The 22,851-nt window shown below is 40.1% G+C and overlaps 1 protein-coding gene and 1 long non-coding RNA gene across 3 annotated transcripts; one reads left to right on the plus strand and one right to left on the minus strand.

The window, feature by feature from the left end:
- Positions 1–8,507: 8,507 nt before the first annotated feature.
- LOC139471393 (uncharacterized) lies at positions 8,508–14,557 on the minus strand. 2 transcript variants are annotated; one of them, XR_011653838.1, is made up of 4 exons: positions 14,472–14,531; positions 13,864–14,005; positions 12,185–12,314; positions 8,508–8,529 (listed from the first exon to the last, which is right to left on the minus strand). It is a non-coding gene; the product is annotated as an uncharacterized lncRNA (long non-coding RNA). The 2 variants fall into 2 exon arrangements; XR_011653837.1 differs by lacking the exon at positions 13,864–14,005 and having other exon boundaries at positions 14,472–14,557.
- Positions 10,192–11,511, plus strand: LOC139471398 (E3 SUMO-protein ligase ZBED1-like). The gene is made up of 3 exons (XM_071253766.1): positions 10,192–10,490; positions 10,671–10,827; positions 10,981–11,511. Exons 1-3 carry the CDS (start codon positions 10,192–10,194, stop codon positions 11,509–11,511), a joined length of 987 nt encoding a protein of 328 aa, XP_071109867.1.
- Positions 14,558–22,851: the final 8,294 nt, after the last annotated feature.

Raw genomic sequence — 22,851 nt, forward strand, 5'->3', positions numbered from 1 at the left:
ACTTTGCGAAGTAAGAGTGAGTGAGGTTTAACGCCGTTTTAACAGTATTCCAGTTATATCACGGCGTGTCAGCTTCATGTGGGAGGAAAGCCCGAAGTGATGCAGGTCTTAGACGTTTACCACATCGGTGAAACCCACGAGCACTAAGTCTATATGGGATATCTATCATAAAAATAAAGCTGACAAAATACATTACCTGTTGGACGACGTGTGACTGAGGTGTCTGAAATACCGAAAACAAAGGCATTAACAAATTGATAAAATAGATGCATTTAATTAAAATGAATATATGATGTATACTAAAAAAAACAACCTATCCCATCATCAGCAATTTACAGAAATGATAAACAAAATGAAGAATTAACTTAAAGCAAATGTAGGTCTATCATCACATGTTGCCTTAGTATTTGCCTCAGATTTCACATCTTCCTGAGGTTTGGGTTTTAACTGACTATAAAAGTCCAGTTTTAACCCTGGCCGAATAAGACTGGAATATTGGAGTTGTACTTTGGCTGGACTAACGAGTTTATACATCGTCCAATCAAAATCGTGTAACGAAATTGACATCTGGTTCGTGAACTGGCTTGTAGATTTCGGTCGATTTCAGGATTTGCAAAGCATGTGTACCGTCAACTTAACGTCAACAGGTATCTTCCAAATCATTTCATGTTTTTAATCAAGGTGCTCACATGATTTGATACACTTTGCGAAGTAAGACCCGTTATATTACAATATAGATCCTGATTATCGGTCAGGGCGTCTTGACTGGGCGCCGCCATTTTGTTTGAAGCAAATGCAAGTCATATATGAGAGGTGAAATCTGATTGGTCAATAGGAGAGACATAGGAGGGACATAACTCGCAATAGTCACTGATGGCGCTACGATCGAGCCCAGAAATTCCAGTCTAGATCTGCAAGGGTGGAAACTGGACTTTTACAGTCAGATAACTCCCTTGCCTTGGGAAGATGCAGATTTCACAACTCGTATACTAATTGTCCACTTAGTGTGTCCCAGAATATTAAAGGATTCTAAGGCATTAAGTTGACCGAGGAAGCTGGATGACTTTCCCATTGTCATGGAGACATAGGAGTCACATAACTCGTAATAGTCACTGATGGCGCTACGACCGAGCCCAGAAATTCCAGTCTAGTTCTGCAAGGGTGGACACTGGACTTTTACAGTCAGATAACTGCCCCAGGAAGATGCAGATTTCACATCTCGTATAGTAGTTGTCCACAAAGTGTTTCCCACAATATTTAAGGATGCATTAAGTTGACCGAGGAAGAGGATGACCTTCCCATTGCCCCATGCTGCCTGATCTTCTGTAACTTCATCTACAGTATAAATACCTGGCTTCGGAATAACCGCCATCACTCTATTCCTTCTGATGCCTTGGATGAAGTCACCAATGACACACAGAGCCATGGCAACAGACAGCACGTGCCTCTTCATCATTCTGGCTGTGTTCTCTGGAGATTTCTAAATGAAATGTTTTTGGAGTAAAGTTACATATAAAATATAGTGCACAAGGCCATGTAGCTCATCGGAACTATTCTGGAACGTTATAAAAATCAGTATAGTGAAAGCAAAATTATGCGAAATAAGTTTCAGATGTCCTCATTTTTGTTTGTTTGTTGTTTAACGCCGCACTCCAGCTATATGACGGCGGTCTGTAAATAATCGAGTCTCGAGTCACAATCCAGTGATTTACATCATGAGCATCGATCCAAGCAATTGGGATACGATGACATGTATCAACCAAGTCTAAGGACTAGCACAATCGCCTTTTACTGCAAGCAAGGGTTGCTGAAGACCTATTCTACCCCGGATCTTCGCGGGTCTGTCCTCATCTAAATTACGTCAAACAGTGATGCATAGGAATCGTACAGAGAAGAGGGACAAAATCACGTGTTCAGCATGTTTGTTCTGATGCAACAGCAATACACGGGGTATGCCAAATATCACAACATGTAACTTGTTCAATTTGAGCAACGATCTATGCCATTTTTTAAAGTTACATACAGTCACCGAGGCTATACACCAATCCATTTCCGTAGGCTAATACCCCAAGCATCATATAATGGGAGCCTGTTTTAATGTGTATCTCAAATACCATAATTCGACTTGAAATGAATCATAGTTGGTGATATATGACTATTTTAGTTAATGCTTTGTTTCCATGAGCGAAGTAACGTGATCCTTTACGTGATCGTTGATGACTCTTCGAACTGATCCATCATAAACTCTTACTGGTGTGATGCTAAATGTTTGTATTCACGTAAAGGGACCACTGGCCCATTATGCATGTATATATTATTAATTATACGTAATTAATTATACTTGAACAGAACGCTGTATGCACACACGCTGAATGGATATTATATTCAAATATGACACAACAGAAGTTGATTTTGCCTGATGGTTATATATACATGTTACAGGATTATTCTGAAGAAAACTCTTTCGTTTCATAGCAAAGTTACAAATAATGCAAACTTAATAATAATGCTTTTTCTGTTAAAGGAATACACTGTATTGGATAGATATGTAATAATATCGACAGATCGCACACTAGAGAAAGAACACAGGCGTAACATAGGCCTTGATATTCGATAATATCTGCCAGTTTCTATCACAAGTTAGTGTCTGGATGAGCAAGATCTGACAACATTCAGTTTAAATGTTTCTACATCGATATACATGATTATGATAGTGGATGAACAAGCACAAGATTGTGGCGTAACATAGGCCTTGATATTTGAATCTTCACTGGTCTTTATAACATGTGCTACTCAAAATCCAAAGTCAATCCACGTGCCGAAGCACTGAACATTCATCTGCCAGTATGTTGTAGTTACCACATTCATATAAGAAGGCCATCCCTGGATAGATCACGTTTGTTACCTGGTCGCAGATTGACCAGTGCATGGTGTGAGAGTGCAGCCCAAGTGCCAAGCACATGTCGATCAACGACCTGGCCACCAATTGTGGTCTATCTAGGGATATCTCGAGCTATTGAAAGCTGAAAGTGGTCTGTACCATATTGTCACAAACTTGACGTCACCATATATTTTGATATATCAACAATCAATCAACATGTCACATAAAATATCTGAATTGTCGAACGATACCAAAATTGCAGACATACCTTGTCTAAACAGGAAGTGAATGAGATCTGACAATTTCTCAATTGATGCGTACATGTATGATGCAGATATGACGTCGATTGTGGAGAACATATATAGACGACATCTAGCTAACAAGGGTTACCAGGACACCCGAATCAGCAAGTGAGTGAGTGGTTTTACGCCGCATTTAGCAATATTCCAGCAATATCATGACGGGAACACCAGGGCTTCACACATTGTACCCATGTGGGGAATCGAACCCGGGTCTTCGGCGTGAAGAGCAAACTCTTTAACCACTAGGCTACCCCATCAGCTCAGAATCATTGGTGGTAATAAAACTCAGTTCTCTAATAACACTGCCGGTATTGAAGGTTCCTTCACGAATCACTGTAACCGCGCCGTTAGGATGCACTCTGCTGGCATCGATGATCAGGAAATCATTATATTATTACAGGACACCGCAGGAAATATACAGGAAATATAAACGCCCGTCCGAGTCCATGGTGACTGACATAGAGAATCTACGCCGACGAAAATTAAAGGGCAAAAGACTTCATTCCCTGAAAATCAGAACTGTATTTTCAACTTTGAATAAGCTACAAATGTAATGTCATTCACCGGTAACTGAGTATACAATCGCGAGATATGCAACACCAGTTTTTGTAGCATTTTTTCTGGGTAATACCTTTTTTGTTATAAATGTTAGTTGTATAAGCATACTCGTCACGATATGGCTGAAATACTGCCGATGTGACGTTAAATATTAACTCACTAACTCACTGTATAAGCATAACTGACCGCAGCTATGGCTTCAATTTCAGTTGTGATCGGTCTAAAAATCGCAATTTAATGTTCCACCACCCGAATTGTACATCACACTTTTCTTTCACAGCTATTGAAGATGCAATGTGTTTTTTAGATGTCCATATTATGATTTACGTTTTTAATTAACATGGATCTGCCTCCTCACTGTTATTCCTGACAATGTGTAATACTGTTTAATTTGTTTCCTCTGTAACTCGAAGGTCCTCGATTTCCAAGAAACTTGGTGTGTGGCTTGCTGCTGCCAATCTCTGCTGAACGGCAAACGCCCGTGGTTTAAGAAGAAACACTTCAGGTAAGATCAAAGGAAGCGACACCTGATCGTGGTACAAATTATACATGGAACCTCTACTCATCACCAAGACGCGAGTTTCTTTTATCATATCATATGCAGAGGAACTAGTTATTGGTGAGTAAATATAAATATATACGTATTTGTACGTAGAGAAAAGGAGTGTCACTCGCCATCTTGTCGGTGTCGGATTCGGACATGGAATAGGGGGAGTAGTTTGAGCCTGATTTGAAGAATCGGGTGAAGAATAGCGGGAGCAATTTGAGCCATAAACTCAAGAGTCGGACACAGAATAGGGGGTAGCAGTTTGAGCCTGATACTCAAGAGTCGGATATAGAATAGGGGGGAGTAGTTTGAGCTTGATATGAAGAATCGGGTGAAGAATAGGGGGAGTAGTTTGAGCCTGATACTCAAGAGTCGGACATAGAATAGGGGGTAGCAGTTTGAGCCTGATACTCAAAAGTCGGATATAGAATAGGGGGAGCAGTTTGAGCCTGATACTCAAGAGTCGGACATAGAATAGGGGGAGTAGTTTGAGCCTGATACTCAAGAGTCGGATATAGAATAGGGGGAGCAGTTTGAGCCTGATACTCAAGAGTCGGATATAGAATAGGGGGAGTAGTTTCAGCCTGATACTCAAGAGTCGGACATAGAATAGGGGGAGTAGTTTGAGCCTGATACTCAAGAGTCGGATATAGAATAGGGGGAGCAGTTTGAGCCTGATACTCAACAGTCGGATATAGAATAGGGGGAGCAGTTTGAGCCTGATACTCAAGAGTCGGATATAGAATAAGGGGAGCAGTTTGAGCCTGATACTCAAGAGTCGGATATAGAATAGGGGGAGCAGTTTGAGCCTGATACTCAAGAGTCGGATATAGAATAGGGGGAGCAGTTTGAGCCTGATACTCAAGAATTGGATGTATGATACAGGGAGTATTCTTAAAATAAATTATAGGTTAGGAAAAGTATCCTGATCTAAGGGAGGCACCTAGAGTTTTCCAACTAAAGTTGAATATAAAACTATAATAAAATAACTGGTACTAAAACATCGGACACAATATTGGGGATCACTTGTAACCTGACATTTCAGAAAAGAAAATTAGGAAGAGGGGTTGAAAACCTTTATAATACAAGATATGTTTGATCTATTCTGTAATCATTTTGTTTCGAAACAAGGGGAGTCATTTGACTCTAGAGTCATATTTAGGGGGAGTCCTTTGAACCTACTGCAGCGGTTTGTCACTCGCCATCTTGCCGGTTTGTTTACATTCGATATCTAGGTCGATTTCTTTATGATCCGCTTATTGACAAGCACATATCTGGCCGAAATTGATAGATAACACATTTCTACACACATACAAGTCATCTAAATGTGATTAATGTGGTTTACTTACCCAAATATCCACAGTTTCTTTCGTGAGCTGGAAAAATGTTACGAACCCCAAGCGGATGTAGATTTCAGCCGCGGGCAGAATCTACTTTTATTATGTTCATTCGTCTTTTCCCCACAAACAAGTTTCTACCATATGAGATTTGTCATTTAAGATCTACAAAATCAGGCGCTTTTAAAATGTATTTTTATAAATCTAAATAAATCTCGTTCACACATGTTGTTTACGATGTAAGAATACAAACAAGAACATCGGGATACCTTATAGTGAAACAATAGCGTAGTCGCGGTATTAAACTAATTCTATGAAAGCGGGCGAGACATCAAAAGTTAACGACATTGACGGTTGTTTAAAAAAGTAAGACAGATGAGTCTTTTAAATAGACTTTACTTGTTGTAGAATACGTTTACACAGACTGTTGTTGTTGAGAAAGTGCATACCGACAAGAGTTTTTGGGTGTTTTTCGAAGTCATGAGAGCTGGGCCCACTTGCACAAAGTCATCTTAGTGCTAAGCCTCTCGTAAGCCTATGTTAAAGTATGGGAGTTACGTTCATCTTAGCGCTAAGATCGCTTTGTGCAAGTGGGCCCTGGTGACTTTGAGGCGACTGAAGGAACACTGTCGGCACGTGTTTGAATTTTATATCAACAACAATTCCAAGTCATTTTGACTTCATTGTTGTACTATTAGATATCAATAAAAATGTGTATCAATCGCCAAAATTCATTACATTGCATTAACTGTTGAAGAATTAATGCCGGTCAAAGGTAAGATTTCGCATTCGCAGAATCTTAGTGTTAAGTGTAGACTGTCTGTGATCAGGTAACATTCCACGAATTCGATGCCGTTTCATGCGCGTGTCGGGACCCCTGGAGCCTGGACCCTGGACCCTGGACCCTGGACCTACCCACGACAAGCCCCCTACCCACCTCTGGATCCAAATGTGAAATCCATTTTCATCAGCATTAGCCAACTATCTAGATATCAGCCTATTTCAGATTTAATTAGCCAGGTGTTTTCCCTGACAAATACAAGCAGACGTCTGGTAGCAAAGAGGGAAATACACTTCCAGTTTCAACAACGCTAGGACTACAATCTGATACCATATCCAGGATTTTATCATTTGGATAACTAGAATAAGATGTGGTCGTGAATGAGTGAGTGAGTTTGATTTTATGCCGCTTTAAGCAATATTCCAGTAATATGACAGCGGGGGACACCAGAAATGGGCTTCACACATTGTACCCATGTCGAGAATCGAACCTGGGTCTTCAGCGTGACGAGCGAACACTTTAACCACTAGGCTACCCCACCGCCCGAGAAGGTAACCTGGGACTACCGTGTAAGCGCTTATTTTGCACACTGGATCTACTCTGATCCTGATTCACTGGGATGCTTTGAGCAGGAATCAACATCGGTGCAAAACTGCAAATTAATCTCTATTGCTATCACTACGAACCTTACTTGTCAAAGAAAGAATAAAAGATTTCAGTAAATTGAAAATATAGAATATAAATCTGCTAAACAACTAACGTAAACCGATGTCTCTAATTAAACTCAACGTCTGATGTTCACCAGCAGAAGGAGAACGTCGATGTTGTTATTCAAGAAGACGTGTCCGTCTCACAAATGAAGTCGTATTTCCCAAAGGCTACAAATGAGCTCGTATTTTCCCAGACGAGACTATCATGCCAGATGCCTACTTCTCATGGCCAACGTGCATGTGTAATATTATCATCAAGAGCGTCATACTGTTATTCTTCGTCGAATTGGTGTGGACACTCTATACTGCTTAAGACACCGCCAGGTATAATGTTTCATAACTTTCCTTGCATGTTTCCTTATCGCCTGTGCCATTTCCTTAGGGCACTTGGTGATATTGCAAGCGGTGTTTTAAAGCTTGTATGTGCTGTGCAACTTTTCGATTGGTTTTTTATAACAATAAATCACACAACATTTATGTTTGAATCAAACAATTCTTTATTTGCGGTCGCCACTGAACATCATCATCTCTACATCGGCATTATCTGCATTGCATTTTTGATGAAAACTGCATTTTTAATTTCATAATGCCAAAATAAAACAAAAGTTCGTCATAGAATATACATTAGTATCGTTTTATAATCCTTTGAGTGAGTGAGGGTGTATGGTTACAGCGGTCTGTAAATAATCGAGACTGGACCAGACATTTCGTGATTGATATCATGAGCATCGATCGACGCAATTGGGACACAATGCCATACATCAAATTAGTCATCGTTTAATGCATGATCCTAGGAAAAACGCGGTGTGGCTACCAAACAATTTTATTCCTATACATTGTATATTGCTTGAATATTGTCACTAACGTCATAAACCGCTACTCACTCACTCACTCGTGTGTAGTTATTGTACCATGTGAAATTGGATGTGTAGCGAGTATTAATTTGGTATCCGATTTGTTTGTTTGTTGTTTAACGTCGCACTCAGCAATATTCCAGCTATATGACGGCGGTCTGTAAATAATCGAGTCTGGACCAGACAGTCCAGTTATTGACATCATGAGAATCGATCCATGCAATTAGGACACGATGACATTCATCAACCAAGTCAGCAAGCCTGACCACCCGATCCCGTTAGTCGCCTCTTACGACAAGAATAGTCGCCTTTTATGACAATAATGGGTTACTGAAGACCTATTCTATCCCGGATCGTCACTGGTACTTTTAGTTTGGTATCGGAAATAGAATCAGTTACAATTTTTGAATCTTTGGACATGTATTCTCCACTCTGACGTGTCGCCTTCATATGTTAAGGATAAGGTAGGATGTTTTCACAAATGTAATAGTCTATATGGGATATCTATCATAAATATATAACTGATAAAACACATTACCTCTTGTTCTGCCTGAGGTGTCTGAAACACCGAAAACAAAGGCATAAAAAAATTGATAAAAAAGATGCATTTACTTAATATGGATAAATAATGTATACTCCAAAAACATTCCATCATCAGCAGTATACAGAAATGATAAACAAAATGATCTAACTTTAAGCAAATGTAGGTCTATCATCACATGTTGCCTTAGTATTTGCCTCAGATTTCACATCTTCCTGAGGTTTGGGTTTTAACTGACTATAAAAGTCCAGTTTTAACCCTTGCCGAATTAGGCTGGAATATTTGAGTTGTACTTTGGCTGAAATAATGAGTTTACACATCGTCCAATCAAAATCGTGTAACGAAATTGACATCCGGTTCGTGAACTGGCTTGTAGATTTTGGTCGATTGCAGGATTTGCAAAGCATGTGTACTAGGGCTGCACAGGTTCGATTCGGTGCACCGAGAACCGGTACTTGTCGTCTCGATTCGATCTTCGATCTACAATGTCTAGATTTCGATTCGTTTCATTCCAATTTTTGTAATAAATTTAAAATTAACCAAAATAACCTACCTCGTTGACGAAAAAAGTTAAAAGACTTGCGTTCATATCGACGAAGTGAAAATGTCCAAAATTGCATTTGTTTGAAATTTTTGACGACTGTCACTTGAAAACGAAAATTGATTAGAGTGACCTCCCTTTGAAAGCATGGCAGACGACGTGCTGTCACCAGCCCCATGTCATCTAAAATCTAAGGTTTTGGGCTCATTTCGGGTTTAGGCAACAGTCGAAAGATGCTGCAACTTGTAAAGTTTGTTACAAGGACATTACGTACAAGGCCGGAAACACAACTAATCTTTCAATCCATTTGAAATGAAAGCATGGACTCGATGTCAACGCGAAGAATAAGCAGTTCAAAAACGAAAGTAAGCCAGTTTCATCTGGTCAAAATAAACTCACAGAAGTTATGCGACAGGCAAAATTGACTACTTATCAATCCACACTTATATCTCAGGCCATCGGAGGATACTTAGCTTGTGACATGCGACCTTTTTCAACTGTTCAGAATGATGGATTTAAACACATGATACATGTTTTAGAGCCCAGATACAATTTACCATCCCTGACTTATTTCTCTAATACTGTACTGCCTTACATAATGAAAACTGTAGTGGCAAGAGTGAAACGTCAGTTGAAAGAAGCTGAAAATGTATCTATAACGACAGATGCATTGACTTCGAGGGCTACTGAAAATTATGTAGCAGCCACTGCTCATTTCATTGACAAAGATTGGCAAATACAGAACTATACCTTACAAAAAAAGAAATTCAGCGAATCTCTCACAGCAGAAAACCTAGCTGCAAGTCTCTCAGTGACCATTTCCGAGTGGGACCTTACTAGAAATGGGTGTGGTCCTGCTATCACTACAGACAATGCAAGCAACATTGTCAAAGCGGCCGAGGAAGCTGGTTTACATCCACACATTGGATGTTTTGCTCATACAGTTAACATTGCCACTCAACGTGGTCTCAAAGTTAACCACATGGAGAGGCTTCTTGGGAGAGTGAGACGTGTAGTTAACTTCTTTCACAAGAGTACATCGGCCACAAGCTCTCTTGCACTGAATCAGAAAAAAACTTAAACTCCCCAACCACAAACTGATCAATTATGTTCCAACAAGATGGAATTCCAGGTACGATATGTTAGAGAGATACATTGAGCAACAGACCGCTGTGTTTGCTACTCTTACTCACATTAGAAGAAATGTCAAGGATATTGTTACACTGAATGATGATAACATTCACAACATTGAAGACATCATCAAGGTATTAAAACCTCTGAAAACCGTGGCAACATTGATGTGTAGCAAAAAACACCCAACTGCGTCTCTCATTCACTCACTGAAGGAGATGTTGCTGAAACAACTTGAAGTCTGTCCCAATGACAGAGGCCTGGTGTCTGATGTGAAACAAGCAATCAACAATGATCTCAATCGCAGGTATGTATAACTGCATTAATAAATTTGTCATTTTTTGACAAGTCACTTTTTTTTAAATTGTTTGCAAATTAATTGACATATAAAGTTGATTTGATCCGTATTTTTGATCACCGCTTATTCTTCAGATCATTTTATTTTTTTAATATCAAATTTTCAATGTTTATTATTTCCACTTTTCAGATATTCCAAGGATGATACGTTGAGTTTCCTCCAAAATTCTTCTGCCCTTGATCGCAGATTTAAGGCACTGCCTTACATTGATTCAGCATCTAGACGGAACGTCTACCACTCCATCGGTCAGAGTACTGTTGAGCTCCACACCATTTTACAGTCACAGGTATACAAATAATAAAAGTAAATTCATATTTGTAGAATGTAAAATGAATTGTGCTTTTGGAAATTTATATAATATATCCAACTAACAATGAAGTATTTTAAACTATTTGCTTCAGGTTACAGTGAAAACTGAGTCTGTGATCCCTCAACTAAGCCCACTGAGACTTGGACTGAGCCCAATCTTCCAATGATCACAGAAGCAACTCCATCAACATCTGGTGCAGGATCTGGTGAAGTAACTAATGTTCATGATGATGATGATGATGATGATGATGGTGATGCAGAACCACCTGCTAAAGTAAAAGCCAAGGGCGACAAGGAGAGTTGTGCATTATCTGATCTGTTTGGTGATGTCTTTGTGACCCATGTGGAGGAAGCTAAAAGTCTGTATGAACGTACAGAGAGTGAGATCAGTATGTATAAAGAAGATGAGGTGCCCAGCCTAGAGTCTGACCCACTGAGTTGGTGGAGGGTGAGAGAGGGAAAGTATCCCTTGTTGTCAAAATATGCCAAACAGTGCCTTGGCACACCTGCCACAAGTGTGGCTAGTGAGAGGGTCTTTTCAACAGCCGGGGATGTTGTGACTGCTCAGAGGGCTTCCCTCAGTAGTGACAATGTGGACATGCTGGTTATTTTATCCAAAAACATGATCATCCCTGATGACCTGATTGACCTCACAGTCTGAGGTGATGAGTTTGTCCTGTTGGTGCACAGTGTCGCACTGTTCAATACACGTTTTGTTACTTATTTATGCATATTATACATGAATCATTGCATATTATTAGACTAATGAATCGAATCGAATAGAAATAATCGAGCATCGAACCGAATCGAAGAAGTGGTGAACCGTTGCAGCCCTAATGTGTACCTTCAACTTAACGTCAACAAATATATTCCTAATCGTGTCATGTTTTAATCAAGGTGCTTACATGATTTGAAACACTACACGAAGTAAGACCCGTTATATTACAATATAGATCCTCATTATCGGTCAGGGCCTCTTGACTGGGCACCGCCATTTTGTTTGAAGCAAATGCAAGTGATATGAGAGATGGAATCTGATTGGTAAAATAGCAGGGACATAGAGGGGACATAACTCGTAATAGTGACTGATGGCGCTACGATCGAGCCCAGAAATTCCAGTCTAGTTCTTCAAGGGTGGGAATAGGACTTTTACAGTCAGTTAACTCCCTTGCCTCAGGAAGATGCAGATTTTACAACTCGTATACTAATTGTCCACTGAGTGTGTCCCAGAATATTAAAGGATTCAAAGGCATTAAGTTGACCGAGGAAGAGGATGACTTTCCCGTTGTCCTATGCTGCCTGATCGTCTGTAACTTCATCTACAGTATAAATACCTTGCTTCGGAATAACAGCCATCACTCTGTTGCTTCCAAAGCCCGGGATAAAGTCACCAATGACACACAGAGCCATGGCAACAGTCAGCACGTGCCTCTTCATCATTCTGGCTGTGTTCCCCGGAGATTTCTAAATGAAATGTTTTTGGAGTAAAGTTACATATAAAATATAGTGCACAAGGCCATGTAGCTCATCTAAACTATTCTGGAATATTGTAAAATCAGTATAGTGAAAGCAAAAATAAGCGAAATAAGTTTAAGATGTCCTCACGTTTGTTTGTTTGTTGTTTAACGCCGCTATAAGCAATATTCCAGCTATATGACGGCGGTCTGTATATAATCGAGTCTGGACCAGACATTCCATTGATTGACATCATAAGCATCGATCCATGCAATTGGAACACGATGACATGCATCAACCAGGTCAGCGAGTCTGACCACACGATCCCGTTAGTCGCCTCTTACGACATCCATAGTCGCCTTTTACGGCAAGCAAGGGTAGCTGAAGACCTATTCTACCCCAGCTCTTCACGAGTTTGTCCTCTTCTAGATTACATGATGCATATGAATCCTTCAGAGAAGATGGACAAAATCACATGTTCAGCATGTTTGTTCTGATGCAACAGCAATACACGGGGTATGCCAAATATCACAACATGTAACTTGTTCAATTTGAGCAACGATCTGCCATTTGGGAAAGTTACATACAGTCACAGAGCCTAAACACGAGCCATTTCCGTAGGCTAATACCCCAAGCATCATATAATGGTGGCCTATTTTGATCTGTATCTCAAATACTATAATTCGACTTGAAATAAATCATAGTTGGTGCTATATGACTATTTTAGTTAATGCTTTGTTTCCATGAGCGAAGTAACGTGATCCTTTACGTGATCGTTGATGACTCTTTGAACTGATCCATCATAAACTCTTACTGGTGTGATGCTAAATGTTTTTTATTCAGTTAAAGGGACCACTGGCCCATTATGCATGTATATATTATTAATTATACGTAATTAATTATACTTGAAGAGAACGCTGTATGTACACACGCTGAATGGATATTATATCCTTATGTGACACAACAGAAGTTGATTATACCTTATGGTTATATATAACGGGATTATTCTGAAGAAAACTATTTCGTTTAATAGCAAATAATGCAAACTTATTAATGATGCTTATTCTGTTACAGGAATACTCTGTATGGGCGAGATGTGTATACTATCGACAGGTCGCACACTAGAGAAAGAACACAGGCGTAACATAGGCCTTGATATTTGATAATATCTGCAAGTTTCTAACACAAGGTAGTGGCTGGATGAGCAAGATCTGACAACATTCAGTTTAGATGTTTCTTCATCATTATACATGATTATAATAGTGGATAAAGAAGCACCTTTCAAAATACCTTTTTGCAGCATTTGCTACAAAAGTTGTGAGACCATTGGATGCAGTTGAAATAGAATTTGCATTTAAAGTGTTGTTTATAACATGCATGTTTTGTGTGTTTGTTTGTTGTTTCAGTAATATTCCAGTTATGTGACGGCGGACTGAAAATAATCGTGTTCGGACTCAAATAATCGACTGGACAATCCAGTGATTGACATCATGAGGATCGACCTACGTAAATGGGATACGATGACATGCATCAACCAAGTCAGTTAGCCTTGACCTACCGATCCCGTTACAAGCATGGGTTGCTGAAGACCAATTCTACCCCGGATCTTCACGGGTGCTACTCAAAATCCAAAGTCTCTCCACGTGCACAAATCACCGAACATTCATCTGCCAGTATGTTGTAGTTACCACATAACATATCTGAAATGTCGAACGATACCAAAATTGACGACATTGCCTTGTCTCAAACAGGAAGTGAGTGAGATCTGACAATTTCTCAATTGAGGCGTACATGTATGATGCAGACTTTGACGTAGATTGTGGAAAACATATATAGACGACATCTCACTCACTTACTCACCCACCTTATTTTCAGGGATCAGGATCAAATTACTGTTATTAACGCATTGAAACGAACTTATGTCAACAGGTCTTGATTATTTTCCACTTACAAAAAATATAGCCACGCTAGACCTACTCTGATCCTGATTCACTGGGATGCTTTGAGCAGGAATCAACTTCGGTGCAAAACTGCAAATTAATATCTATCGCTATCACTACGAACCTTACTTGTCAAAAAATGAATAAATGATTTCAGTAAATTGAAAATATAGAATATAAATCTGCTAAACAACTAACGTAAACCGATCTCTCTAATTAAACTCACCGTCTGATGTTCACCAGCAGAAGGAGAACGTCAATGTTGTTATTCAAGTAGACGTGTCCGTCTCACAAATGAAGTCGTAGTTTCCAAGACGAGGCTACGAATTAGCTCGTATTTTCCCAGACGAGACTATCATGTCAGATACCAACTTGTCATGGCCAACGTGAATGTGTAATATGATCCTCAAGAGCGTCATACTTGTTATTCTTCATCGAAGTGGTGTGGACACTCTATACTGCTTAAGACACCGCCAGGGATAATGTTTCATAACTTTCCTTGCATGTTTCCTTATCGCTTGTGCTAACTGAGGGATATCATTGCAGGCTGCGTTTAAAGCCGTACATGCATGTAATCAACAGCTGTTTTTGAAACTGTAATAACATATCACATGCAGAGGAACCAGTTATTGGTCAGTAAATAATAATATATAACTCCTATATGCATGTAGAGAAAAGGAATGTCACTCGCCATCTTGTCGGTGTCGGAATCGTACATAGCATAGGGGGAGTAGTTTGAGCCTGATATTAAAGAATCGGATGTAGAACAGGGGGAGTAGTTTGAGCCTGATATTAAAGAATCGGATGTAGAACAGGGGGAGTAGTTTGAGCCTGATCTTAAAGAATCGGATGTAGAACAGGGGGAGTAGTTTGAGCCTGATATTAAAGAATCGGATGTAGAACAGGGGAGTAGTTTGAACCTAATATTAAAGAATCGTACATAGAATAGGGGGAGTAGTTTGAGCCTGATATTAAAGAATCGGATGTAGAACAGGGGAGTTGTTTGAGCCTGATATTTAAGAATCGGATGTAGAAAATGGGGAGTAGTTTGAGCCTGAAACTCAAGAATCGGATGTAGAATAGGGGGTGCAGTTTCTGATACTCAAGAATTGGTTGTAGGACACAGTAAGTATCCCGATTTAAGGGAGGCACCTTGAGTTTTCCAACTAAAGATGTCAGCCTATTTCAGATTTAATTAGCCAAGTGTTTACCCTGACAAATACAAGAAGACGTCTGGTAGGAAAGAGGGAAATACACTTCCAGGTTCAGCAACGTTAGGACTACAATCTGATACCATATCCAGAATTTTATCATTTGGATAACTAGAATACGATGTGGTTGTGAATGAGTGAGTGGGTTTGATTTTATGCCGCTTTTAGCAATATTCGAGCAATATGACGGCGGGGGACACCAGAAATGGGCTTCACACATTGTCGAGAATCGAACATGGGTCTTCGACGTGACGAGCGAACACTTTAACCACTAGGCTACGCGACCGCCCCAGAAGGCAACCTGGGGCTACCGGGTATGCGCTTATTTTGCACACTGGATCTACTCTGATCCTGTTCCACGGGGATCCTTCGAGGGGCAATAAACATCGATGGAAACGAGCACATTAATATCTCTCGCTGACTCGTGAAGATTTGTAAATTTGTAAAGTATACACATATCTCAAAAGTACAGAACCATTCATATTCGTTACGAGAGAATAGGTCTTCAGCAACCCATGCTGGCCATAAAGGCGACTATGCTTATCATAAGTGGCGACTAACGGGATCGGGTGGTCAGGCTCGCTGACTTGGTTAATGCATGTCATCGGTCCAAATTGCGTGGACCGATGCTCATTATATGAATCACTGGATTGTCTGGTCCAGACTCGATTATTTACAGACCGCCGTCACATAAGCTGGAATATTGCTGAATGCGGCGTTAAACAACAAACAAACCAACCATTAATTACCATCTGGTTCTTATTATTATACATATTATGAATGCGTACAACGAGTTTTTTCCACCTGAATGAAAACACTATAGCTTATCATTTCAAAACAAAATAGTGAAGAAGACCAGTTGTTACATTAATTTGTATTAGTTTTGTGTAATTGGAGCTAATTGGCTAACGGTTGTTTATAACCTGAGATATGTATAGTGTCGTTGTTCGACAATCTCATCTTGGTCTTGTTTTCAAGGTTGTTTTTAACAAAAAGTAAATTACCAGTGATGTTACTGCCCTTTAATGAAAACAGCTGTATTACTTTGTCTAGTCACAATATGGCTGGAATAGTGCTGATGTGACTATAACTCACTCACTCACTCACTCACTCACTCACTTACACAGTATTGTGTGAACCGACTGGCTGATCGCACCAACTCACCTTATTTTCAGGGATCAGGATCAAATTACTGTTATTAACGCATTGAAACGAACTAATGTCAACAGGTCTGTCTAAATAAACTCACCGTCTGATGTTCACCAGCAGGATGTGAACGTCGATGTTGTTATTCAAGTAGACGTGTTCGTCTCACAAATGAAGTCGTATTTTCCAAGACGAGGCTACAAATTAGCTCGTATTTTCCCAGACGGAGCTATCATGTCGGATACCTACTTGTCATGGCCAACGTGAATGTGTAATATTATCCTCAAGAGCGTCATACTTGTTATTCTTCGTCGAAGTGGTGTGGACACTCTATACTGCTTAAGACACCGCCAGGAATAATATTACATAGCATTCCTTGCATGTTTCCTTATCGCCTGTGGTAATTACATGGGGGATATTATTGCAGGCTGCGTTTAAAGCCGTCCATGTATGTAATCTGCAGCTGTTTTTGATAACGGTAATCACTCAACATTTATTTATTGAGCAAATCTGTATTTGCTGTCACCATTGAACATCAACATCGGCATAATCAGTGTGTCAACATTCATTATGTGTATGTGTATGTGTGTGTGTGCGTGCGTGTGTGTGTGCGTGTTTGTGTGTGTGTTGATGTGCGTGTGTGTGTATGTGTGTGTGTGCTTTAGCGTGAGTATGTTTGCGATAGAGTCTGTGATTGCAAGTACATGTATGTGTTAGTGGGAGTGTGTGTGTGTGTGTGTGTGTGTGTGTGTGTGTGTGTGTGTGTGTGTGTGTGTGTGTGTGTGTGTGTGTGTGTGTGTGTGTGTTTTAGTGTATGTTGGCGAGAGTGTCTGTGAATGCAAGTATGTGTTAGTGTGAGTGTGAGTGTGAGTGTGTGTTGGTGTGTGTGTGTGTGATAATGTTGGCGTGAGAGTCTGTGAATGCAAGTGTGTGTTAGCGGAAGGGCGTGTGTGTGTTGGTGTGCGTGTGTGTGTGTGCGTGTGTGTGTGTGTGTTTGCGAGAGTGTCTGTGAATGCAAGTATGTGTTAGTGGGAGGGCGTGTGTGTGTTGGTGTGTGTGTGTGTGTGTGTGTTTGTGTGTGTGTGTATTTTAGTGTGAGTATGTTTGCGAGAGAGTCTGTGAATGAAAGTATGTGTTAGTGGGAGGGCGTGTGTGTGTGTGTGTGTGTGTGTGTGTGTGTGTGTGTGTGAGAGAGAGAGAGAGTGAGTGAGTGAGTGAGTGAGTGAGTGAGTGAGTGAGTGAGTATGGTTGTACGCCGCTTTTAGCAATATTCCAGCAATATCACGGAGGGGGACACCTGAAATGGGCTTCACACGTACCCATGTCGGGAATCGAACCCGGGTCTTCAGCATGACGATCGAACGCTTTATCCACTAGGCTACCCGACCGCCCCTGGTGAGTTTGAGGTGACTTAAGGAACACTGTCGGCACGTATTCCTTCATTTCGAGGGGCAATAAACATCGGTGGAAACGTGCACATTAATATCTCTCACTGCCATCTGGTTCTCATTCCAAGAACATATTATAAATGCGTACAACGAGTTTTGATTTTCTCCCCTAAAGGAAAACACTATAGCTTATCATTTCAAGACAAAATAGTGAAGAAGACCAGTTGTTACATTAATTTGTATTAGTTTGATGTAATTGCAGCTAATTGGCTAACGGTTGTTTATAACCTGAGAATTATATAGTGTCGTTGTTTGACAATCTCATCTTGGTCTTGTTTTCAAGGTTGTTTTTAACAAAAAGTAAATTACCAGTGATGTTACTGCCCTTTAATGAAAACAGCTGTATTACTTTGTCTAGTCACAACATGGCTGGAATAGTGCTGATGTGACTATAACTCACCCACCCACTGACTCACTCACTCACTCACTCACCATGGCTGGAATATTGCTGATGTGACTATAACTCACCCACTCACCCACTCACTTACTCACTCACTCACTCACTCACTCACACAATATTGTGTGAACCGATTGGCTGATCGCACCAACTCACCTTATTTTCAGGGATCAGGATCAAATTACTGTTATTAACGCATTGAAACGAACTAATGTCAACAGGTCTGTCTAATTAAACTCACCGTCTGATGTTCACCAGCAGTATGAGACGTCGATGTTGTTATTCAAGAACGTGTCCGTCTCACAAATGAAGTCGTATTTTCCAAGACGAGGCTACAAATTAGCTCGTATTTTCCCAGACGGGGCTATCATGTCAAATACCTACTTCTCATGGCCAACGTGAATGTGTAATATGATCATCGAGAGCGTCATACTTGTTATTCTTCGTCAAAGTGGTGTGGACACTCTATACTGCTTAAGACACCGCCGGGATAATGTTTCATAACTTTTTTTCCTTGCATGTTTCCTTATCGCCTGTGACAATTCCTTAGGGCACGTGGTGATATTGCAAGCGGTGTCTAAAGCTTGTATGTGCTGTGCAGCTTCTCCATTGGTTTTGATAACAATAAATCACACAACATTTATGTTTGAATAAAACAATTCTTTATTTGCGGTCACCACTGAACATCATCATCTCAACATCGGCATTATCTGCATTACATTTTTATGAAAACTGCATTTTTTGTTTCATAATGCCCAAATTTTTCCTTGGGATAAAACAAAAGTTCGTCATAAAATATACATTAGTATCGTTTTATTGATGTTAACTATGGATCCAATGACATATATCCTTTGAGTGAGTGAGGGAGTATGGTTCTACATCATTTAATGCATGATCCTTGGAAAAACGCGGTGTGGCTACTAAACATTGCTATTCCTATACATGGTATATTGCTGGAATATTGTCACTAACGTCATAAACCGCTACTCACTCACTCACTTACTCGTGTGTAGTTATCGTCTCGCCATATTTAGTGACTTTCTGATATCAAGGAACAAATTCGATCGATGCATGGCTGATTTCTTTGTCGGCGACAGAAGGCACACCTCATCGACAGCAGGAGAGAGACAAAGTGGCCTGTAAAATAACATGTTTAATTATATGGTGAATGAGTGTCCACACAAGTATACAGTTTACATTTTACGTTAGACGAAAACAAGGTTGAAATTGAACATACTTGGTCCCAATCATAATGAAAATATGTTTGCACATTGCTCCGATTTTACAGGCCACACCGGCTCTATTCTACCATGAGAAATCGGATGTGCAGGGAGTATTAATTTGGTATCCGATTTGTTTGATTGTTGTTTAACGCCGCACTCAGCAATATTCCAGCTATATGACGGCGGTCTGTAAATAATCGAGCCTAGATCAGATATTCCTGTGATTGACATGATGAGCATCGATCCACGCAATTGGGACACAATGACATGCATCAACCATGTAAGCGAGCCTGACCACCCGATCCCGTTATTCGCCTCTTACGACAAGCATAGTCACCTTTTACGGCAAGCAGGGGTTGCTGAAGACCTATCTACTCCAGATCTTCACGGGCACTTTAAGTTTGGTATCCGAAATAGAATCAGTTACATGTATTCTCCACTCTGACGGGTCACCTTCATCTGGTAAGGATAAGGTAGGATGTTTGGACCACTGAAAATTCACAAGTTTTATAAGTCTATATGGTGAGTGTGTGAGTGAGTGAGTGTGTGAGTTTGGTTAACGCCGTTTTAACAGTATTCCAGTTATATCACGGCGTGTCAGCTTCATGTGGGAGGAAAGCCCGAAGTGATGCAGGTCGTGAAACCCACGAGCACTAAGTCTATATGGGATATCTATCATAAAAATAAAGCTGACAAAATACATTACCTGTTGGACGACGTGTGACTGAGGTGTCTGAAATACCGAAAACAAAGGCATTAACAAATTGATAAAATAGATGCATTTAATTAAAATGAATATATGATGTATACTCAAAAAAACAACCTATCCTATCAACAGCAATTTACAGAAATGATAAACAAAATGAAGAATTAACTTTAAGCAAATGTAGGTCCATCATCACATGTTGCCTTAGTATTTGCCTCAGATTTCACATCTTCCTGAGGTTTGGGTTTTAACTGACTATAAAAGTCCAGTTTTAACCCTTGCCGAATTAGACTGGAATATTGCAGTTGTACTTTGGCTGGACTAACGAGTTTATACATCGTCCAATCAAAATCGCGTAACGAAATTGACATCCGGTCCGTGAACTGGCTTGTAGATTTCGGTCGATTTCAGGATTTGCAAAGCATGTGTACCTTCAACTTAACGTCAACAGGTATCTTCCAAATCATTTCATGTTTTTAATCAAGGTGCTCACATGATTTGATACACTTCGCGAAGTAAGACCCGTTATATTACAATATAGATCCTGATTATCGGTCAGGGCCTCTTGACTGGGCGCCGCCATTTTGTTTGAAGCAAATGCAAGTCATATGCGAGGTGGAATCTGATTGGTAAAATAGGATGGACATAGAAGGGACATAACTCGTAATAGTGACTGATGGCGCTACGATCGAGCCCAGAAATTCCAGTCTAGTTCTGCAAGGGTGGAAACAGGACTTTTACAGTCAGATAACTCCCTTGCCACAGGAAGATGCAGATTTTACAACTCGTATACTAATTGTCCACTGAGTGTGTCTCAGAATATTAAAGGATTCTAAGGCATTAAGTTGACCGAGGAAGAGGATGACCTTCCTATTGTCCCATGCTGCCTGATCGTCTGTAACTTCATCTACAGTATAAATACCTTGCTTCGGAATAACAGCCATCACTCTGTGGCTTCCAAAGCCCGGGATAAAGTCACCAATGACACATAGAATCAAGGCAACAGACAGCACGTGCCTCTTCATCATTCTGGCTGTGTTCCCCGGAGATTTCTAAATTAAATGTTTTTGGAGTAAAGTTACATATAAAACATAATGCACAAGGCCATGTAGCTCATCGGAACTATTCTGGAATATTGTAGATTCTATAAAGTGAAAGCAAAAATAAGCGAAATAAGGCTTAGATGTCCTCACGTTTGTTTGTTTGTTGTTTAACGCCGCACTCAGCAATATTCCAGCTATATGATGGCGGTCTGTAAATAATCGAGTCTGGACCAGACAATCCAGTGATTGACATAATGAGCATCGATCCACACAATTGAGATACGATAACATGCATCAACCAGGACAACGAGTCTGACCTCCCGATCCCGCCAGTCGCCTCTTAGGACAAGCATAGTCGCCTTTTACGGCAAGCATGGGTTGCTGAAGACCTATTCTACCCCGGATCTTCGCGGGTCGGTCCTCATCTAAATTACGTCAAACAGTGATGCATAGGAATCTTTCAGAGAAGAGGGACAAAATCACATGTTCAGCATGTTTGTTTTGATGCAACAGCAATACACGGGGTATGCCAAATATCACAACACGTAACTTGTTCAATTTGAGCAACGATCTGTCATTTGGGAAAGTTACCGAGCCGAAAAACCAATCCATTTCCGTAGGCTAATACCCCAAGCATCATATAATGGTAGCCTATTTTGATCTGTATCTCAAATACTATAATTCGACTTGAAATAAATCATAGTTGGTGATATATGACTATTTTAGTTAATGCTTTGTTTCCATGAGCGAAGTAACGTGATCCTTTACGTGATCGTTGATGACTCTTCGAACTGATCCATCATAAACTCTTACTGGTGTGATGCTAAATGTTTTTATTCACTTAAAGGAACCACTGGCACATTAAATCGTCTGCTATATCTTCATGTAAACAAGAATTTCAACATTCCTATCCCCGATTAAAGTGAACGATTTTGTCAAGATTGACGGAAATTTGCTTGGAAGAATAGTGAACATGACATACTCACTGAACAGCTTTATCGTCTAGCTGAGCGACAAGTCCCTCGTTTTATACTAAATGCAAGACATTCCGGAAAGAAGACAAACAAGAACATCGGGATATCTTATAGTGAAACAATAGCGTTGTCGCGGTATAAAACGAATTCTATGAAAGAGGGCGCGACATCAAAAGACAACGACATTGACGGTTGTTTAAAAAAGTAAGACAGGTGCTCACTTGAAAGAGTCTTTTAAATAGACTTTACTTGTTGTAGGATCAGTTAACACGGACATTGACGGTTGTTTAAAAAAGTAAGACAGGTGCTCACTTGAAAGAGTCTTTTAAATAGACTTTACTTGTTGTAGGATCAGTTAACACAGATTGTTGTTGCTGAGAAAGTGCAGACCGACAAGAGTTTTATTGGGTTTTTTCGAAGTCATGAGAGCTGGGCCCACTTGCTTAAAGTCATCTTAG

The sequence above is a fragment of the Haliotis cracherodii genome, unplaced genomic scaffold (genome assembly GCF_022045235.1).
Source record: "Haliotis cracherodii isolate W230 unplaced genomic scaffold, xgHalCrac1.p SCAF_22, whole genome shotgun sequence".
NCBI classification, from domain to species: Eukaryota; Metazoa; Mollusca; class Gastropoda; order Lepetellida; family Haliotidae; genus Haliotis; species Haliotis cracherodii.

Excerpts from the sequence above, each read along its gene's own strand:
- LOC139471398 (XM_071253766.1), top strand. The coding sequence starts at position 10,192 with ATGTTAGAGAGATACATTGAGCAACAGACCGCTGTGTTTGCTACTCTT. Across the intron at positions 10,491-10,670 it reads AACAATGATCTCAATCGCAG|ATATTCCAAGGATGATACGT; the intron begins GTATGTATAACT and ends TCCACTTTTCAG. Across the intron at positions 10,828-10,980 it reads ACACCATTTTACAGTCACAG|CCCACTGAGACTTGGACTGA; the intron begins GTATACAAATAA and ends CCCTCAACTAAG.